The following is a 22448-nucleotide window of genomic DNA, read 5'->3' as shown; positions in this document are numbered from 1 at the left end:
ACAAGAGGGATAAAGTGCCAGGAAATAAGAAATGACCTGCAGCTTTAAAACTGAGGGGAAATACAGTCTTCATCCTGTTTTTGCTTCTGCACCTGGAAATTTGAAATGAGTTAAACAGGCAAAAGTAAGGCCACGGGAGTGCAATTTACCATCTTCAAAATCTGTTTATTTCACGAGGTGGCTTTCAGCTCCCTTCTTCTGATGTTACTGAAGCACCATTTAAGCCCTGATTCAATGGGATAATCAAGTATATGGCAAAATCCAGTGGCTTGCTGACTGTGGTTGGGCTGCATTTATCTAATTGTCTTCTAACTAGAAAGCTTGGTAGTGAAGTTTGGAGCTACTGTGCTTACTACTCTTAATAGATGAGTAACTGAATTTTACAAACTCCACTGAGTCTAGTAAACTTTCGGGTACTGGATTATGGACTCGATGGTCTGTTAGTGGTTGTGTTATCAGAAAGAAGCACGTGTTTATGTCTTTTCCCTGATGAAGCTTTGGCTTTTGGTCTGCTTTGCTGCTGCTATCTGTTTGGTGTAGCAAAGTCTGATTCACCCTAGGGACAGAATTGGTGCAATTGTTGTGAAATAATTATTAGAGGTTAATCTCTGTCTTGCTCTCTCTCAAGAGTTAATAATAAAAACAAAAGTCTGGAGGTAAAGGGTAAATCCCAGTAAGGGAACATAGTAAATGGCACTTAAGTGTCCCCAGAGAACTGAATGAAATAAGCTGAAAGATTGTTCTGTAGCTGCTTTTTGTTCTGTGCTTCTCTAGTGTTCTGTGGTTTTTCTTTAAGAGTATTGATTTGTGATAGTTGCTTAGCAGTGAATTTTACTTACTTTTTTTATTAGCTCATCAGAAATCAAGGTTTTGGTTTTTATTTTATAACCTTAGTGTTGCTCTGCTTTCATTGACCTGTTGCTGCTCAGGTGGGATAGAAAACTCCTGGCTGTGATGTCAAATCTCAGTCCTCAAAACACAGTTGATCTAATGTGTTCTAAGATACCGGTTGTTATATTTTGAGCTCCTTATAGGGGTTGCAGCATGCCCTAGCCCAAGGAAGTTTAAAACTGTAATTAACCCTAAACAATAAAAACAAACCCCGCTCCCCAAGTGCCCATAGAAGGCTTTCTGTTGAACATGCATCTTTTCAACAGGCTTCCAAAACTGAAAGCATTTTAATAGCACAGATAATACTGGACTGACATTCTTTGCATGTTCTAGTGAATGTTCCTGAAATACTGTCTGGACTAAATATCCAATTAGTTTTTTTAAAAAATGAAATGAAAATGATACCCAAGGGTTATTAACATAGGGGATACCAGCAAACAAGATTAGTTTTCATTAACAAAAACCAAGCCAGAAACATCAGCTCTCACTGAAACACTTGGCGATGGCTAGACTGTTTTGAAGTTCTTGGTTTCTGCTGAGGACAAAAAGAAATCTGAACTTCTGAGCACTATTTAAAAAAAAAAAAAAAAGGACGTATTTTTAAGAGGTTACTCCCCCCCCCCGTATGTCTTAGTTCTATCACTCCAGTCTCTCTCACTCTAAATTATATATTCTAAACTTGTTTAAACATTCTTAATATCATTTTAATTTAAATCATTTCCTCACAGAGTGCAGTATGTAACTGTTGCAGTGTGTAGACTGTGACAATAAAACACTACAGCTATAACCTGTTTTTTCTTTGATCAGCCACTTTGTTTCAGCTTTTCATTGTTTTCATTGTCATGTTCTTTTCTGTTCCCCCCCCCCCCCCCAAAGTATCTGCTGTTCATGTAGGAATTGTCCCTGTTTCCTGGGGGCATTTTGAAGATGCAAACGGAAAGATATAATGGCTATTACTGAACATTCTTAAAATACTTAATTCCTCCATTGTGTGGCTCTTTCTCTGATGAGCCCTGTGGGCATGAACACGTTTCTGTAGTTTTGATAGAAGACTCTAAATTTCTTTAGCCGATCCATGGGTTATTTCACAGGCAGATATGACATTTTTGGCTTTCTCTTGCTAACTAATCACATAAAGGTTTGTTCCTCCTACCCTGAAGTTTTTATCTTGTGATGCTTGACCTATGAATGAGCACTTCTGTATCCATTTATACTAAATAAATATCCTGAATGGTTATTAATTTGCAAGTTTACAAGTTGTAGTCTTGTTGGATTGTTACTTAACTTTAGCTTTTTGGCTGAGAATTTCAAGCTTCTGGGTAAATTTCCCTTCTCTTGCTGTCTCCTCTTCCTCTTCCCCCATCCCCTCTCCCTTGCCACTGATGCTTGGTTAGCTATGATACTAGTAGTAAAAAGCTCTCTCAAGTTGGCTGCTTTTCCACGCCACTTAACTAGATTTGCGAGCATGTCGCTTTCTTAGAATGCCTGAGGATTTGGGAGCTTGTTTCTCAGCCCTATCCTGACCTATTTTAACATTCTGACTCCTCTGATACACTCTCGCTGTAGTATTATTGTGTCAGTAGAGTTTACTAGTGCTGCTGTAGCTCAGCTTGTGTCATTCTTTCCATAATAACCATGGATTTTTCCCAGGATTTACAACTTGCCTAGAAAAATTCTGTTTTCAGCTGAATCTCAGTGTGGGATAGCTCAGCCTGGGTAGTATTTGTACTTAATTTGGTTTGAACTGGCTTTGTCACTCTTATAAAATAGAGGAGGGTAAAAAAGGAAAGTCTGACGCTTTGTGTGTTCTTGAAAATCCCACGGAGAGAGGCATTTAAAACATGACATTTTATGGCCTGTTAGTGTCTCATGTCAGCTGCTGGGCTGTGCCTTGAGTTATTTGACCAAAAAAAGTCAAAACAGCCTAGATATGGTGGGAGAAGAAGGATCGCGAGGACTGCCCTAGCAGTTGTAAAGTCCAAGGCCCTAATTTGTGAGTGGAACTGACTCACCTAGGGAAGGCTGCAAAGCAATGCCTCTTCCTCTGGGGAAGTTTGATAAGTGGCTTCAGCTGTACAGCTGCTGCCTTTATTTGTTCCTTCCACTACGTAAGCACCAGTGTTCTGGGACTGTTGGCCAGGCTGGCCAAAAGGTGGTTACCAGAAGGTAATTGGAAACTACTTGCGTTCAGACTGCTCTACACGAGGGTGGAATAGATCTTCATCCTGCTAGCCTTTCTTTGGGGGTGTCTCTTACTCTTGCAATACTCTATTTTAAAGCATTGGATGGCACACGCGTTGCTGAAGGTTGAGGCTTGTACCTGTCAGCAAGCTAAAGAATAGAGATGTAGTTTGTCTGTAGCAAATGCATCAAATAATTTTGAATAATGTGTGAAGTTGAAAATGCTAGTTTTGTCCCGTAATCTGTGTGATCACGGGTATGCCCCATGGGAAACCACACTGGCTATGCAATAGAGCTACGCTTTGCAGGGAGGGGGGTGGATGTTGAGCTGGAGCCCCTTTAATATCATAGAAAAGACAGTTGCTGACAGAAAATACTTTACCAGGGCCCTTTGGCTTACAGACTTCTTCATCTAAATTGATGGAGCTTGAGGCAGGCTGCAAACCTTTTTTTAATGAGAGACTTGAGGAGAGGGCTTTTACTCAAGGGTAATTTTTGGTATGTTTGGGATATTTGTTCATCCTTTCTGTTTCAGCCTCCTTTTAAGGTTTAATTTGACTTAGCTAGGTTTGCCTTTTTTTTGCTTTGCTTTTAAATAACTACCACAGGATTTCTGATTTTGATGTAAACTCCTATATAGTCTGCTTTTATGCATTTAAGTATACCAATAAGTGCAGAATTGTCATAGCCCTATGATACAGCCCAAAGTCACTTTTAATAACCTTTTTTGTTTTGTTTTGTTTTTACATCCACAGTCAGGTCAGATCCTTGACTGTTCTGAATTGATTGTTAGATTAGTATTAAGGAACTGAACAATTAAATTGACATGAATTCGGTGAGCTTGGGGGTTTTGGCATGAAAGTTATCTTTCAGAGCAGTGAGCCTTTGTCAAAATAGCTTTGTCTTGGGTGTTTAAGAGGCCAGTTTAATTTATATTAAAGAGCACAGTAGCCTAGTCTGAGAGTGGTTAGTCATATTTTCAAGGCAAGTTACCTATTACTAGCTTTGAATAGCTCTAGAAGATAACACTGGACCAAGATGGTTCCTGCGATGTCTTTGCGTTTGTTTCTTTTAATAACTTGTGCCTCACCTGAGATCCACTGAAGACATTCCGGTGAATTTAGGGGGGGTTGTAGCCCTGTAAGTCAGGCAAGACAGAGAGGAAACACTTAGGTTTTGTAGTCTGAAAATTCAAATGCAGAAATTATGGGATTCTTTCCAGGAGCAGGGTCTGTTGACATTGAAACAGCTGTATTGGGCCTCATAGCTGCTCCTTTTGTCCTTCCTCATTTCTGCAGGGATGGTTCCAGGTGTCCTTTGAATATTTAAAGCTAGTGCAGGTGAGCCAGGTCAGAGACCTAATTTGACTGAAAAATGACTTGGGCAAAAATAAATATTTAGTCGGATCAGTTTCTCAGTCTGATTCACCAGCTGCTTGTGCAGATAGTTTCTTTTGTGTCTGTGTTTCTTGGCTTCAGTTGTTTGTCAATAGCTGCTTCATTGCACAGTTTGAACTGCCACAAATTATAGAGTGACTTGTTAAGGAAAACCACAATGAGTGGCAATTTACATTCATATGTTGGCCTATGAGCTGTGGCAGCTCAGCTGCTGCTGCTGCTTCTTCAGGAGAGTTGACCCATCTTGGCTGCTGGAGCTGAGATGTTTTGGGGAAGGCATTTGGGGATAGGAATCCACTGCAGCGCTCTCAGCTCATGAATCAGAAGCCTGAAGCCTCAGCTGCATGGAAACTTTACCAATTCAACTGGTAAATTCCTTGTTTTACCCTCCCACACTCAAACGTAGAGGTATTGTGATACAAGTGAGTCATTTACATATACGTGTGTGTGTGTGTGTATATATATATATATATATATAAAAATAAAATTACAGTATAATATCTGTAAACATAAAACAGTCTTCCCCCATAGGATAAACAGAGTCTAATGATAAATGCTGCTCTGATAAGAATGGTTTGAATAAATGCTGTAGCTCAGAACAGAAAAAGCTCTTGTGGTATGCCTAGGGCTGTACGAGAACTGGAAGCCTGGCCTAATCAGGGTGCCGTATGTACATCTAGAGCAGAGCCTTTTTAGCCTAAGTTTATTCTGAGGCACACGTGCCTGGGATAACTGTACAGCTGTCTGTTCCTCCTTTGCTGAGATGATGGCTCAGCTGCCTGTGAAGCAGCTACTGAGCTACTGCAGCTTACAGCCAAGCATCGTTTTTTACGAAAGGGAGAGCAGCGCATCCTGCAGAAGACAAGAAACATGGCAGTAATTACAAATGTTTCCTCTTCATTCCCAAAGTGGACACCATTCTCTTTCATAAAAGAGGGCATGAAGCTTTTTCTTCCCCCGTGTGTGATCAGAATGCACATGCGTTTCCCTCCTCTGAGGCTCGTAGCATACCTGTGTAGCCAGTGCTGCATTTTTCAGGGGATCTGAGGTGCTAGGATAGACCAGATTATGGAAACTCTGGCTAAGCATGGGCTCTGCAAGACCAGATAGGTACCTCTTTACCCTGCTTTCAGAGCTCCAGTGGTAGCAGGGCTTAGCTTGTATGTAAGTCAGTGCAAATAATTAGCTGGTGCCCATCCAACACTGCTACTGGTCTAATAGAGCACCAGGAAAGATACCTGACTAATTTGGTTGAGAGCTCACTCAGGTCAAAGCCTTGCTAACACAGGCAAAGCTGAAATGGCTGCATTGGCATTGGGAAAGCAATATTGTTGTTTCTCTGACTGGCCTGAGGTGGTTATGCATGAGGACAGCTGGGTTGCGTTTGTACCCCTGGCATGACTAATCTGCAACCTGGATATATTTCTCTGGGTAATATTTACCAGCTGGTGGCTGAGCGTCCTTTCCTGATCAGACAATTTCTCTGCTAAGTGTGCACTGTCAACTTTTCATGCAGACTTTTCATGTAGGCTTTTCATGTCACTACCCCTTTTTGATCTGGTCCTTTCCAGTTGATAACTGCTGCTAATGTCTCAATTTAGGCTACTTAAATTTTCTCCATGGGGGTAGGTGAAACGACAGGGAAAGTGGAGCAGGGATGGGAGGGGGAAAAGCATCCAGAATCGTAATCTGGTGTCGTTCTAAGTCTGCATGCGTTCATATTTGTATTTATTGACAGAAGTGAACTTCAGGTCACTTAACTTTATTCTTTGCTTTAAAGCTTTATTCTTTTGCTTTCAGGACTTTAAAAAGGAAGTTCAATTTTAGTCTTTGTGGAAATTGTTTACTTGGGTGGGTAATTGGTTGCTTCTGAATGTGATTTTAGGATATTAAGTTGTAATAACTGGGCATGCAAGCATGATCTGCAGCTGTAAATGCTTGTGACAACCTGGCTGCTGTCCAACTTTGAAAGATAATGGTAATAAGTTATGTGCAGGTAATACTGCTGAGAGATGATCTCATGAAGGACTTTTCTTCTACCCTCTGGAATTGTGGTTTGGATTGTTGTATGTTCATGTGTTTTGGGGATTATAGATCTGTGCATATATGCCACTCTATGGTAGAACGGAAAAGAGGTAAAAACAAAACAAAACACCCCTGAGCTTCATAGAAAAGCTGCTACTTCTTCTGTTCTTAAAGCTAACCAATGTTTATTGTGATTTAATTTGTGTGCATCTCTGCTTTCTTTTTTTTTTTTTTTTTTTAGATACATGTATTGGACTGACTGGGGTGAAACCCCTAGAATAGAACGAGCAGGAATGGACAGCAGCACACGAAAAATAATTGTTGATTCAGATATTTATTGGCCAAATGGACTCACAATAGATCTTGATGAGCAGAAGCTTTACTGGGCTGATGCAAAACTGAGTTTCATTCATAGAGCAAATTTGGATGGTTCCTTCAGGTAAGTTTCCTGTAGTTAATAATATATTGTGAATCGTTTCTCCCCAGCATTCATTTTGAACTGAGACATTTACAGTAATATAGAATAATGCCAGAATAATGCTAGAATAATGTTCTTCGTGGCATGCCTATAAATTAACCAAATTCAGCTTATTTCAGATTGAGTTAGCAGGAAGCTGCTTTTCCTTCAGGCTTGATGTAAAGCACACTATGGATATTTTGTTCAGTGGGCTCCTGTCCAAGTGCTGCTGTTGACCTCAGTGATGAGAGAGAGAGAGAGGTGACCCTACAGACAGGCGAGACCTAGATGTTTCAGTTTGTACCTTGAATTCTCTCCAGTGGTCAATGGATATGGGTTGTGCGAGTTCTGAAGGGCTAGCGTTATCTGCCAGTGAAACGTACAGCCAAGGAAGCAAACCTCTGCCTCCTGGACCAGCTCTGGTCTTCAGGTAGTTTAAAGGGATAGTCTGTTGAGTAGTCAGTGGTTTACAGAGTACTACACAGCAATTGATTTATATATGATTAATAAAATGCTGCTTGGTTTGATGGGATGAGAGAACCAGAATGACTTCTCCTTCAATGTGGCCTGCCCAGCTGTTTGGATCACAGGCTTTGGTGTTCAAGAAAGGCCAAAGTATGTGCTTGGGTTCCACTGATAATGGGCGCACAGTGCTGAAGTCTGTCTGCTGATGTAATTTGCTTTTCTTTTAAAAACAACAGCAGCAGCAACAAAACTCAAAAAATGGGCGCTGTATTCCTACAGTAAAGTAATGCATTTTCTGAAAAGCGAATTAGACAATTGTTGCCATCACAGAAGAGAGTGGATCCTATTGCTCTTCGCTTAAGTAGAGAATAAGAAATATTGAGAACTCCATTACCCAGCTTGAATCTTCTTGTCATGAAACACAGCTTCGGATGCTGAGATTTTGGCACTCGTTCTGAAGAAATCTGCCTTGAGGAAATAAACAAAGGAATGTTGGAATATGGTAAAACACAATGTTGAATTGTGACTTGTCTGAAGGTTGCTATCCCAATGTGTCAACAGCCCCCTAAGGCAAATTGGAAATTACAGTGACATCTATATAGTGCAGATGATCTATGTATTTTAAAGCATCTAAAATTTCTATTTCATGAAATCACTTTGATAAAAATTGGAAGGAGTTTTTTTGTATGTATCTGTACAGTAGAATACTATCCCTCCCTGAAGAAACACTGCATTTTTCATGATCTTTTCTAAATTTTTTTCCAGAAATGCATTCCGTACCTGACTTTCACACTTACAAAAGATGGATAACAGTATTGACATCCTTTATAAAACGCTTCAAGTTCCATTGATAGCACTATGTAACAGCTAGATAATGGTGGCACTGTAATAAATGACAAGTACTAAGTGACAGTCAGAAGTACAGACAAAGCAAAAAAGCCTTTTCAGAAGGGAGTGGGAGCTCAAAGGCATGGTGCAGGTTCATAGAAAGACCAAAAGAAAATGCTATCTCAAAATTCTTAATCTAAGAGTTTTTCAGACACTTAATGTAAATATATTTCTGTAATTTGGAGGTGGGTGGCAGGGTGGAGAGTTTCTGGTCTGGTTCTGCATTTCTTGTGCACATACAAACTGTGTAAAAGTTGCTCTAAAACATATATGTGTCAGAACTTAAAGTTGCAATTAGTAACAAAAAAAAATTTTTTTTCTTTTTGCCTTTATTAAGGAAGAGAAAGACCACCTGAAAGGGATCATGTCTTTTGAATGTACACTAATCCCAGTGATTTGGTGGAATTACTTTTGACAGATTAGCGCATGTCCACCTCCATGTCCCTGACCCCCGTGCAGTTTTATATCGTGCCATTAATGAAAGGATATTTTAGGACAAAAATTAATGTATGTACCATTTTGGATGCAAAAACATTTTTAGTGCACTGATGTAAGTTTCTTGCGTGTTTTACTGTCAACTGTTGGAGGGTGTAAATACACACTTAGTGTCAGGATATCCCCAGGCAGGATGCGTTCTGGAAAATTTTTGTTTTTTTCCAGCTGCATAAGGACTTTTAAAACACTGTCCAATGTAACAGCCTGATGCCATTTAGCTGTGTATATTTTATATTGTCACTGTACAATAAAACTTTCTTCTTAAAATGTTATATATATTAATAAAATGCCATGAATGTGGATCTTAATTTTAACTCATTAATGAAGAGTTTATTTATTCTTTTCTCCTTTCCACTTTTCAATGTTGAAACAGAAATACATGAAGCTGGAACTCTCTCTAGGTTCTGGAGGCAATGTAGGCATCTATTATTCTTCAAAGTTGAAAATAACTTTGGAATCAAATTGGAAGAGAAGTGGGCTTCTTTGTATGTGAATGGGTGTGTGAGAGGGCGGTGGCCTCTGTTCTTTAAACAGAGCAAAATAAGTTTCACCCCGACTTCCCAACAAAGAAATCTTAGTGTTTCAAACACTTCTCATTCTATCTCAGAGTCACTTCAGAATTGAAATAAAATGGAAATTTGCATTCTGTATAGTGAATTAAAGTTAGTGGAGCAATCTGTCTTTTATATGTTAGCAAGCTTCGGTACGCAAGTCTGTCAACTGGAACTGTTTCAATAGTTCCGGGGATGTAATTGTGGGAGAGAGGGAGGCTGAATATCTAGAATGATGGAAATAGGGAAGATGTATAGTGGAAAACAACAGCTACAACCCTAGAAATTCAAACAAGTTCAGCCATTGCTGTGAGTAATAAAGAAGCAACAGGAAAGATGAGAGTGGAAGGGGAAAAGAGAAATCCGTTTTTCTGTTTTTTTCAGCGGTGTTCAATGAGGAGAGAACTAGTATAATTTGAAGAATAGAAATTTCAAAGCAGTTTTAATTTTATCTCTCAAATAGGTAGAAGAATTGTTTTGTTTTCTTTTTCTGCATAGCATACTTTTTACATGTGCTTGCAAATATTTTTTGGCATGTGTCATTCTGTTGCAAACCTGACCTTTATGTGCATGATGCATGTGTGAATACATGAAGAATTTGGGGGGGGGGAGGGGGCAGAGAGGAGATTTTTTTTTTTTTTTCCAGGAAAATGCAGATGCTGCCATTGCTGATAAAAAATGAAACAGAATCCTTTCCCTGTCAAATGGTAGTTGATCTTTTTTGACCTCTATGGAAACAATGCAAATGCAGATCTCATTATAGGTATATATGAAAACATGTTCCTCACTTTCCTTCAGGATGGTGCTGAGACTTCAACTTTCTTAAAGTTGTATGATGAAAATTCTGAATGCTGGTTTCCTGCTTGAATGCTGGTTTCCTGCATCAGAACACTGGTTTGGAAGGTGTATGTATGCCTCTGTATTTGCACAAATGTAAAAGGCATGAATTTTGTGAAAACTGAGTTCATATTATTTTGACTGAGAAATTGTCAAATAAGTGGTTTCGCTTACTGAGTAAATGTCCCAACATTGCAGAAAGCGAAAGTTTACAGCTTTCGGTCCAGCTCATAGTTAAAGTATATGCACCTCCAGAAGAGGAGTGTGACTGAACTGGGGTGGGGGGTGAGGGGTATTGAGAAACATCTCAAATGTTTCTGATTTATATTCATTATAAATGTTAAGTCTTACACAAAGTATAACTGACAGGAGACAAACTTAGATTGTAACATTAGGAAGAGCACTCAAAAATGGAAAATATGGTTTTGAATAGAGTCTGGATGTTGTAATGGATGACATGAAGTTTTGTCAGCTTGCTTTGTGGTAGAGCCTGATGGATGTGAATGGGGTTTCACAAAAGATCCTGCGCATGTGAAGTTTTTTTAAATGTGTAGCCTCAACCTGAGTACTGAGGTTCAACCTTCTACAGAATTATAGTGGGGTGAAGAGCAGGTGCTTTCATTCAGGTCCGGGATTATTGCGAGTCACACTAATATGAATATCAGAGACCCTGCAAAGTCTTTGATATTTCAGATGTCTACAGAAACACTGCTTGAGAAATAAACTATCCAGACTGGAAAAGTTTTATTGAGGGGGCAGGAGACAGGGAAGGAAAGAGAAGAGGAGAAATGTTAACGGAAATCTGTCATTGAGTTTGAACTTTTTAGGGGAAGAATAAGATGTTTAAGGGACTTTGCAACTCTGAGCTTTCAGAATCACCACAATGGCTTTTTTTCATGAAACGCTGAGATGGCTTTGGGCCACTGCAGTGGGAAGGAGGTTCGTTTTTGGAGTAGACTCAGTACAATTCTGGATGCTGTTAAGTAGTCTGTGACTTTGTGATTCTGTAGGGAAAGTTCTTGCTTTGCATTTCAAAACATAATCTGAAAAATACTGGTTTCTGCTGTTGATCAAGCTAAGTGGAATAATTTAAAGAGACTCTCAAGGTGTTTCTTTCCCTTTCCTGCTGTAAGAAAGGACTGGTCCCAACTGATAGAGCCAAAATGTGGAAGATGGAGACAGTCCTGGGCAAGCATGACCTATGTTGCGTGAGAGGGCATAAAAAGTAACATGTTAATTGGGAGGAGCACTCTTCAGAGCTGCTTCCTCCCCAAGGTGATTGCGTTTGGGTATTTGCACAGTCCTGTTAGGGAACTTTGGGGTGGCATTACAGAAGCCAGTGTATAGCTGAATCAGATATCTTGTTGCTATGAAACGCTGTATTTGTTTCCTTATTGCTATGAAGGAGCTAAACAAAGTCTAAATTTTCATTTCTACATTTTGTATAGCATACTGCATGAATTTATGAGGTGCCTGCTGCTGCACTCTGTGGGCATGCTGATATGATGTAACTTGTGGTCACTAAAACTAGGTGTTTGTTTTTCTTTGCTATGCTGTCTTGGAGATTAATTGTCAAGCTTGTACTACTATAGCTGCTGAGAGCAGTGATTTGTTTGAAAGCGTTTGCAAAGTGAAGGTGTTCTAAGAGGAAAACTTATTTTCAAGTTATAAAGAGTGACAAAAAAAAGTCTATAATTGAAGTGTGAAGGTTTGTGAAGGTTTTTAAGATGCAACAGAGGATGACATATGCCAAATAATTTATGAAGATATACAAATAAATGTGTCAGAAATTAATTTCCTCTAGATTACTGTAAAAACTTATTTTAATTTTTCTGTATGCTTGTTACTTTTCTCCAGATGAATCTCTGGTTCCAATGTATTTGTTAAAAGAAGATAATTCCTATATGAGTCTTCTAAAACCCAGACGTTTTTTCTACACGTACCTAGTGAAAGCCCTATATGTTAATCCTTGCTCTTCCTTTGATCTAGGCAAAAAGTTGTTGAAGGTAGTCTTACTCATCCGTTTGCACTGACATTGTCTGGAGACACTTTGTATTGGACGGACTGGCAGACACGCTCCATTCATGCCTGTAACAAAAGGACGGGGGAGAAAAGGAGAGAAATACTGAGTGCCCTGTATTCACCAATGGACATCCAGGTCTTGAGTCCAGACCGACAGCCATACTGTATGTTTTACTTTTCCCGGAACTTCTTGAATGACTATTTTATTTATTTGGTCAGGAAAACCATGAATCAGAAAAATGTTTAGTGAATCAAAGTTTTAGGGTTTCAAAAACTTGCCAGGGAATTAGTTTATAAAGACATTGATTACCTGGGACCATTACCATTCTTTGAAAATGCCAGCCTGAATTGATATGAGCTCATTTAGCATCATAGTTGGTCATAAAATCCAAAATCCAGTGCAGTGCTTCAGTGACGTCTTTCGGTTTGGATAACTCAGTGGGAAGGATAAAGACTTGCCTATTGTCTTTTGAAATATCATTATTTTAAAGACAACTGAAAGAAGGCATCTCATTACATACTTTATGGTAACAAATATAATGACAATAAAATATACAGTACTCATGTTGCACTTATAAACATGATTTGTACAGTCCAGAATTGATCCTTGTTATCTTCAACATGTAATAAACAGTTAATGAATGTTTAAGTATGGGAGGGACTTAGTCCTGAGCTTTTATATGAAACAGATATTGTGCCTCTATTTTTTTTTTCTTTGTATATCATGCTCCTTCAATAGAAACCATATGTAGAGAATGCACAGTTGAATGAGTCTGTATGTATTTTGTGTATGCATGTGGTTTCTAAGGGTGATTTGTCTAGGCTTTATTGGTAGGGTTGTGAGAATGGGACTTAGGAGCAACAGAAGCAAAGGCAGAGATCAAAAAGCAATAAAGTGGAAACATATGTAATGCAGCAGCCATGGGAAGAATCATCCCTTGTTAAGGGGAGATACTCTTGCTGTTTGGATTGGTTTCTTCATTTATGCCAACCGTAAAGTCTCCTTTTCTGAAGGTAATGTTAATAGGAACAGTGAAGTATATAGAATATCAGTAAACAGGCTTGAAAGTAAACAAAAGGAGTTCAGATATCCTCTTGGTGATGGAACAGGTGCAAGTTTGCACTGAGGCTGTCAGGTATGCCCAGCAGCCTGGTTTATCTCAGAGCTCCAGATAGGAGTTTGCGTGCTGAATTCTTGTCATTGCTCTTAGGGAACGGCCCGCCCTTGGGTCTCATAGAATTTCTGGGCCAGTCGCAAAGAAAATGTGGTACATAATGAAACAGCATCTGCTGAAAATAGCTCAGATGCCACTGACTTCACTACGATCAGGTTCAGATTCTTTCCTCCCTCCCTTTTTTCTGTTTGTGAATGTTAGTGGAAGTAACAGAAGCCAAAATAACTGTGAACTTTGTGCTTTTTATATTAAAGCAATTCAAATGCTCATTCAAAGCATGAATGATTTGGAGAAATCTTGCGTAGCTTGTGGTCTTTTTTCTTCTTCTTATTTTTTTTTTAAACTGACGATATTCTCCATAATTAAAGGGGACAGTTTCATCTCTTGAAATCATTTTTGTTCCAGGTAAATGAGGGGTCTTTGCCTTCTTCCCTTGCCCCCTGAGAAAAGTCTTAAGTTTTCAAAATTGCTGAGGAACTGAGAAGAAAGATGAAGTATTTATAATCTACTTTTCCTAAAGCTGAAGTAATATCTAAGGGACTTTGCATGTTGCCTTTCTGTATTTCTGGGTAATTCAGGGATATGTTTTATTGTGAAAGGTTGTGGTAGGAAAAGATCCTTCCAATATCTAGCACTACTGCAATGTATAAGTTCCTATACTTTCCCTTCTTTCTCTTCACTCACAACCCCAGTTGTCCCTTTTTCATGCTGCTTAGCAGGCCAGAATTTGACAAAGTAACTGGTGTCCAAAGTTCTTAGCAATGTGCAGCTTTAGAAACATTGGAAGAACTACATAGTGAGAAAGTGCTGAGCTGCCAATTCTTTCAAGATCATCTTTTGAACGTGCATCTCAGTTTAGGCACCCTCTCCCCCCCCCCCCCCCCCCCCCCCGAGTTGCTTTTGCGGCAGGGAGGGTGAGTATGAAATACTCCCTATTTTGTGGTTCCTCTGTGTTTTAGCACTAAAGCTGGTGTCAGTCATTTTGGAACTGTAATCTCTTCCTTATGGAGAGAGGAAGGCTTTAGGGTTCCAGTAAAAAGAAAATAAAAACAAAAATTGTTTGTTTGTTTCTTGAAGTTCACACTCCGTGCGAAGAAAACAATGGTGGTTGCTCCCATCTGTGCCTGCTGTCTCCGAGAGACCCCTTCTACAGCTGTGCCTGTCCCACTGGTGTGCAGCTAGAAGATGACGGCAGGACTTGCAAATCAGGTAGGAACTTCTTGACTTTTCTACAGTAGCAGCAGTGGCTTGAGTTCGGTTTGCTACTTACAGTCGCTGCTTAAAAGTTGTGCCTTCAAGAAAAGAGTTGAGAGGAGTTGCCTGACGCACTGAAATTTCACTCTGGCCCAGGTGAAGAATGCAGTAATTGTGCATCCAAGTCTCCTACCAAGTTAAACACACAGAGGGTGATTTTGTGAACTGGCCTCGTGAGTTGCATCAGTTATTGGAAGCTCTTGTGCCTTTTGACCATGTTTTGTTTTGCCAGTCCTCTGTAGGAATGAAGTGGTATGTGAAGGCCATTGCTGATGCAGTTTATTAGAAGGAAGCTATTGTAGCACTTTTTCCCGTTTGGGTAGTGGACCATGGGCAGAAGTTTGCTCCTTCCTATTCAGCCAGTAGCTACTGATGCAGTCGCGCTGACCCAGCTGTTGCCTTCCAGTTGCATCACAAAGAACAATTGGCTTGTGACGTGTTCTGGACACAGATGTGCCGGAACAGTTCATCAAAGCTAAGTCTATGCACCCCTGTGCTTTGTCAGAGGTAACCCAGTAAGTTGCCTCTGGTTCAATTAGTTTTATAAAGAAATAATCTGTATGGAAAAATGCTGAATTAGGATTTAACCTAAAAACGTCATTCTTCTGCTGCTGAAGGTTAATTGTCCCTCTCTTTCCCTTTGGGCTGCTCCTTGTGGCGAGAGGTACAGGGTTATATACGGGGAAAATTTTCTTACTGGGTCAAGTTTATATTTTCAGGCCTTATATTTAATTTTAAAGAGTGAGGCAAGGCTTTGTGCCAGGAGGCTTGTAAAGTTTGCTGCTTGATATAATGGGGCTAGAGAAGATAGTATTCTTTCTAGATGGCCATTTCCTGTCACTCAGAAAGTAGAAGGCAAGTCATGCATATTACAAATAGAAATCTGTTTAGAGAACAATAGCTAGAGTAGGTGCTTGAATTGAAGAGTGCAACTAGGTGTGTTTTTTGTACCCATAAGCTGAGTGAGTCAAGCTGTATGCTTGGAGAGCTTTTTTTTCCTTGTTTTTCTTTTTTTCTCTTTTTAATCGTCAATTAGGAGTCCTCTTTTAAAAATGCATCTTTTGAAAATGAAGGATTAACACTGATGTGGCTGGAAGGCTCTAGGAGGTGAGGTTTTGAAGGAAGTTCTGCCAGCAGACTGAAAGACGCTCTGCTGCCTGTCTCTGTTGCATTTTCACAAGGCTAGCCAAAGAGTATAGTCATTTTCTGATGTGGCTTGATTCCTCTGAGTACTAAAGCAAGCATAATAGACTCCTTTCATTTGTGAACTTGAAGCAGAATTTGAACACTGAACCTCCAGGGTTTAAGGGCCAGCTTCATTAGCTCATCCTGTTGCAATTGAAAGGCTTATAAGGTAGTTTTTGCAGCTGCTGAAAGACCTTTCTTTTCCCTTCTTCCAGCCTTGGAAAGTTTCCCTTTCACAGCTTTTAAAAAACATTGCTGAATGCTCAGGACAACCTTTTAGGCGTTCATATTGACCTTGTGTTTCTGGCAGTGGGAACGAAGGTCAGCCTGCTTTTGGCATTTTGGCGGATAGCACAAACAGGAGTGACTGCTTATACTGTGCTTTCACCTTTCCATTGTTGGACCAGGCAATCTGTCAAGGGTGTTCTGTCAAAGGAGGGCAAAAAAGTGGGATGGGAACAGGAAGTCTGGTTTTGCATAAGAATGTGGCCTTTTGGTTCAGTGTTATGGATTATTTCTTTCCCAAGCTCTGCATCTTTTGTGGTCCTGTCTGCCTTATGCCAATGTCCATGTGCTTCTCTTTCCTCTCTTATTAATTAACTCCTTGATTTCAAGGAACTGACTTTTTGTTCTTTGCATGAGTCCTTTGTAGTCGTGTTGGGAACTACGAATGCAACAGTGTTGACCACCTCTCTGTTTTGTTCCCTCTTGGGTTGGGCAAAAGTACTAAATCACTTATCAGCTTCTTTGACTTTAGGCTCTTAAGTGAATTGCGAAAATGGTACCAGGGATTTGACTATAAGAGGAAGAGGCATTCTCAGTCCTCAAAATCTGTGCCCCCATGAGGAGTTTACTGGTACAAATATAGCTATATGATGTTACTATATAGCTCTGTCAATAAGCATTCTTGTGTAAAAAAGCCCTTTTAGGCTTTTAAGTGATTTCAGCTCTCTTGGGTCCTGAAGAGTGTACGTATACAGAATATTCTGTATATGAGAGCTCTGTAGCTCTTTGCAGAGTGTATTGAATGGTGATGGGCCTTGGTAATCAAGGAAGAAAGAATTCAGTGGCAGGCTCTGCCGCTGTTTGCTTTGTTACAGGTTATGTCTTTATGCATTGAAACGCCAAAACTCTGAATTTTTACTCTTATTCTAAACATAAAACTGTTGGTTTGCTGAAGCCACGAGAATTGTATCTACATAAATAGTTTGTTATTTTTTAGTTTTGGCTTTCAGTATTGGTTTGTTCTTACTTTCTTTGTGGTACTCCACAGTTACTGCGTATATATGGATAGTTTGCATTGGGCATCTGGGAATGTGTCCTTGTTTTGTGCAGGTAGCTGCTTTGGTGTTGCTTCTCTGCAGACGTGGTATTAGTCTGTTTTGCTCTATGTGTGTGTGGTTTTCTGCGTTCACTGACAACGTGAACTAGTACTTGTAAAGTACCCAGAGAACTGCTTGCATAGAGCTGTTTGCAGTACAAGAACAGGCTTTGTACTGGAAAAGGGGTAAAAGGCCGTAATTACAAGCTTACCATGAAAACAAAGTGCCTGTTGCCTGAAGTTTTTATTTGATTTCTCCTTTCCACCCTCTGCCCCAACATGTGTAGCTGAATTAGTAGCAGGAGGAGATGAACGCAATATTTGAAAGGTATTAGCAATGTGGTTCCAGTCCCTGTCCCAGTTGTTTATCAGTGTATTTGACTTCTGAAGGTACAGCCAAGGTGAGTGTTTTTCTGGCTGCTGTAGAGTTGGGTGAAGAGGCACAACCCCATAGCTACTCATCATCTTAGCAAAGCTGTTTCCTAAAGCAGTTCTGTGAAAATGCTCTGGGCTTGCTACAAGCCCTCATTATCCACAAGCAGAGGCTGGTAAATTTGGAAAGCAAATCAGCTGCATCTGACCACGCCCTTAGTAAAGTAAGCATTCAAGCTAAGTGTTTTGGAATTATTTAAGAAGTTGCATTGGGCAACTGCTTACCAGAAGAAGGGCAAGGAGCTGTGCTAGAATCATGGCTGGAGATATCGAAAACAAATAGATCCTAGTCAGTGTGACACTAACAGCTGAGTGTCTTGCAAGTTTAGTGTGATTCTGAAGTTATTTTGTAGCCTCTGTTGGTAATGGCAGCTCATCTGCAAAACAGCAATAATGTTTAGTTCCCTGACAGGTGTTGTGTGAAGCATAAAATCGTGCATGCCTTTGGGATCCTTGAACGAAAGGAGCTGTGTACAAACTGAGATAACGCTATCAAGTTTTTCTTGCTGTTACTCTTTGCGGGGGGGATGCCAATGGTTTTGGTCAGGAGTGAATGAATGAATGAAAGCGGTGTGTGTGTGTGTGAGGGGAGCACGTTGATATATGACCTGCTTGTTAAGGTCAGCAGATTTATCACAGTGTTTGTCAGTAAAAGGTTGTAATTCTCATAACAAAGTTAACCTGATGTAGTTGCTATGAACAAGAGTTAAATGGCATGGGAAAAAATGGTAGGAGTTTTCCATTAAAAACTTTGGTATTTTCTGTATGCCTTCCTTCTCCTTTTTATCATTCCCTTCCCTGAGTTCTTTCCATTTTCCTGTTAGGAAAAAAAAAATAGTGTTCCTTCCTCCTCCAAACTAGCATTGTTGTATATTTGGGGGGAAAAAAAAAAAAAAAAGCCTTTTTTTCCCAGTTGGTCAAATATCTGAAAACTAGTGTTTTATTTTTATACAGCAGGTCACAGATGCTATTCTGAGAACAGCTGTAGCAACTCCTGGGCTGACTTTGCTGCTGTTCTGATTTTAAAATATATTCTTTGTGGATGTGCCTAAATACAGAATTTCAGCTAAGTGTCTAAACCTGATCTTGCCTGTTCAGAAGCTAGTGAAATCACAGTTTTTAATGCCTATCAGAGCCCCACGACTCTACTGTGAAATGCCTAGGGAGAATGGAGCTCTTAGGACCTTGTAACTTCCAGGAAAGACTGAACTCTGAAATTTCTTGTTTCAGAACAGGAGCTTCACTACTTAGATGGCTTTCATGATTTTTTTTTTAAGCTCTCTTTCCTCTCCCCGCCCCGTTTTTTTTAGACTTTTGAAATAATGGTAAAATGAAAATTTTTTCAGCCTCCAAGAAATGAGGCAAGAGAAGCTTCATGCCCATAATGAGTGATTTTGACAAAGTTATGAGCTACGGAAACAGGAAATTTGTAGTGGAAGGGTAGTGTAGCTGGGATTTGATTGTCTTATGGAATAGGAATCTTATTGGAACCAAAAGCATTTAAAGTTCAGTGAAACTGATTTCACAGAACACTTGCTAATCATATAAAGCTTCTAATGTCACATGGAATGTTAATTTATCTTCACTAACCTCGTTGGGATTTTAATTGCCTCTTGATAAGCAACTCCTCTGGCTTTTGCAGAGGACAGCAAAGGAAAGGTATAGGATTATTTTGTTAACACTTTTATACTGCAAGGTTAAGAACTGGCTGACTTGTTAAGCAGAAATAGGTATGTGTATCTATTCAGCAAGTTCAAGTTTTTTAAAGGCCAGAAGTCAAACATACAACGATCTTGTCTTGTAGCCTACGTAATAAAGGCAACAGTGTTATCTGTATTTGCATTGTCCCTAACTTCTGCTTGAGCAATGGTGTGCGTCTTTGAGAAGGAAACAAGGGCTTGGTTGTGGGCATTTAAAGGGGATGTGTAATTCTACCTTCTTAGCTCTTTGTTCATGCAGTTATCAAATTGTAAACCTGTTTTAGTTACTCTTCAGTTTATTTCAGATGTTTTCTGATGTAAATAATGGAAGACATAAGACCAAAGTAGAAATGATGTATGTTCTATGCATATTTTCAGAGAAGCAAAGTTTGGTTTGATCAGCAATAGACAAACAGCAGCAAATAGACCAGTTAAAGAAGCGGAGGTGAGCTGAAGTGTAGAAACTTTACATGCTTGAGGGAACCTTCCTTTAGTCTTGTAACTGCTGTAAGGTTCTTTGTTGAAGCATCTCGTTTATCTTAAACATAATTGTTTTGATAGATTTTTTTTTTTCAATTTCCTCTGTGAGGGTTCCTTTCACAAAGGTGTTTGTTCTCCTTCTGTCCTGAGGTTCCCTTTGTAGGGTTTAGTGAGTTCTGTTGTTGACCCAGAAATGGTTCGAAATGTCTGGAGAAAGACATAACTAGTATCACATCTCCAACAGTAAACCATTTGAATCTTTCTTACCCTGCAGAGCAGAGTCTTGAGGTCACACCTGTGTGTCATCTCCTTTGGCTTTTAAGAAAGAGCAGCTTCATCTTCCTCATGCTTTTTATTCTGGCAGTCTTTTCTCTTGGCTTGTTTTCCTTGGTGCACAGTGAACAGAACGAATTCATCTATTTCTGACCACAGCTCTGGTGCAGCTTTGATATAATTTGCCCCACTTGGTGTGAATATTCCCAGACAAAATGGAAACCAGGATCTTTCCATCTTGTTCTACTTTTTTGGAGTGGATTTGCTTTGCTCTGCTAGGCAAAAGTGCTGTCCCAAAATGTTGGACGACTCCCCCTGTTTTTTTCTTCCCTCCTTTAGCTTGCCATATGGTTCAGTTTAATCCCATTCAGATAAGTATAGAGGATTGTGTTATATCTTGTCAGCTAATTATGATTAAACCCTGATTGCAGTCTCTCTCATACCATAGCTCTCTGTATGCATCCTTCCAAGATGGAGTCCCTTTTTGTAAATAGTGTTCAGCAGCCTAGGTTTTTTTTTTTTTTTGCATTTCTGGAAATGCAAAAAATGGTTTTTTTTGCATTTCTAGTTTCTTCTTGCTGTATCCAGTGTTGCTGGCGTAGAACTATCGCTGCAGGCCTTCTAAATGAACATCAAAAGCCTAATCTTTTTTCTTGAAAGTGGATATGGCTTCTTGTTTCCCCATAAATGGTCACTCTGGCTTCTTAAATTCCCTCCTTTGAACATGCAACAGTAAGCAGCAAAGGATCTCACTCTCGTTGCACATCATTTTCTGGTATTATGATACCAAATAAGTCAACTTGATTTGGACTAAAATTACTTTAACTGAATTAAAAAACCTGTCATCTGTGGCTGATACCACAAACTATTTTGAGTGAAAGCTCAAATACTGCACGCCTCCCACCCAAGTTGCAACTATGACTACACAGTTGTAATGAGTAGAAGAAACTAGGACTTCAGCTAATGTTATTTGTAATAAATCTGTTAACTTCAGTAGAGGCACTCAGAGCTATGTAAACTGAGAATTAGTCCAGGGTCCGTATAGTTTCTGGAAGCTGCATATCCCAAGGCTTTAAAACAGTTTTCCAATTTCACTTTTGTTTTTCAATTAAATGTATAATGCTTTGCTGCAGTATATGGGTAAAATATTTCAGTAAAAACTACGGAATTTTACTCATAATGTAACTTCAGTATAATGATTTTATTCGGCCTGTGCATCATTAGTTTTCGATCTATTTTGCTAAAATTATGTAAATGGTAGCTCTGATGTCTTTACCTTGCCTAAGGTTTGGAGAGGAGGAGTTTGCTTCTGTGAAATTTTCTTTTTAATTTTGCAGGTTACATATATTTCACTTTCCAATATAAGGCAAGTTCCTGGCCACTATTTTGTCTGCTCGTTCTGTACTGGATGATTTCTGTTTCCTGTGCAAGCTGTGGCCGGATGTACTTCTAATAAATCAAACATTCCTCTGAATGTTAAACAAAATAGATTTGTTATATCTAAATTCCTCTCCTATTAAATTTAAATCTCTATTGAAAGGGGTCTCTTTTGTGTATTTCTGCAGGCATCGTTTAAATTGAAGTCTCTTGGAAGTTTAATTTTATACTTTTTTTTTTCTTTTTTTTCCCTCTCTGTAAGGGAAAACTGTCAGTCTCTTTGCTTTCTTGTCCTTGAAAGCAGGAGGAGAGACCTGTTGATAAGAAGGCATGTGAGCAGTTGGGCTGTAGGTGTATTTGCCCGCCCTACAAACAGCGGATTGTGACACTGTACATTAAGTGCAAGTGAAGCAAGTCTTTGACTGGAGGAAGCATTTGGGGATATACTGCACAAGTAGCCTCCCCTCCTTGCCAGACTACTCCCACCTTCTGATGATAAGTCCGGGCCCTGATCTTTAAGGCCATTAAGAGCTTGATGTCCACCCATGTGAAAAATCTCCTCTTTGCTCATGACCTCCAGGAGTGCTGCACTCCAGGAGAAGTGTGCTTGGCTTTGCGAAGCTATTGTGCAAAGGAGCGATGCATGGAACTAAGAGAAGTGTCAGTTACAGTATGCAGTTTTAATACTGTGAGTACTGCTGCAGTATAAATCTAAGTAGACTGAGCACAACCATCCCCTGCGAGCGCTATAGAAGTGTAAACGATTTTCTGGCAATAACTGATGACAAGGAATTTGGCTGCAAAAGCAACAATACAACAATGGTACCGTAGTTTCTACTTACAGTGGTGTTATACTGAACCAGGAAAAGAAAATGTCCATATACTGTGGGCAACTTTGTGAGCCTGACGCTGTGCTTCCAATGCTTGATAATCGATTAATTCTATCAGAGGTCTATCCCCAAGGGATGTGAGAAAATTTTAGCTGGTTAACATTTTGGGGATAAATGTCATGTATGTTTACTCCTTCTGGTGACTTGATTTG

At 39.6% G+C, this 22448-nt stretch overlaps 1 protein-coding gene across 8 annotated transcripts in view; it reads left to right on the top strand.

Moving 5' to 3' along the window:
* LRP5 (LDL receptor related protein 5) overlaps window positions 1-22448 on the top strand; it is a 182894-nt gene that overhangs the window by 56536 nt on the left and 103910 nt on the right. For all 8 annotated transcript variants that reach the window (XM_009668307.2, XM_009668299.2, XM_068944612.1 and 5 more), the window contains 3 exons: window positions 6736-6933; window positions 12177-12373; window positions 14462-14593. In XM_009668307.2, coding sequence (XP_009666602.2) covers window positions 6736-6933; window positions 12177-12373; window positions 14462-14593 — 527 coding nt within the window. The remainder of the gene's footprint in view (window positions 1-6735; window positions 6934-12176; window positions 12374-14461; window positions 14594-22448) is intronic.

This window comes from Struthio camelus, chromosome 5 (assembly GCF_040807025.1).
Source record: "Struthio camelus isolate bStrCam1 chromosome 5, bStrCam1.hap1, whole genome shotgun sequence".
Taxonomy (NCBI): Eukaryota; Metazoa; Chordata; class Aves; order Struthioniformes; family Struthionidae; genus Struthio; species Struthio camelus.
The sequence above is the reverse complement of the archived record's forward strand: the minus strand, read 5'-3'. Positions and strand labels throughout refer to the sequence as shown.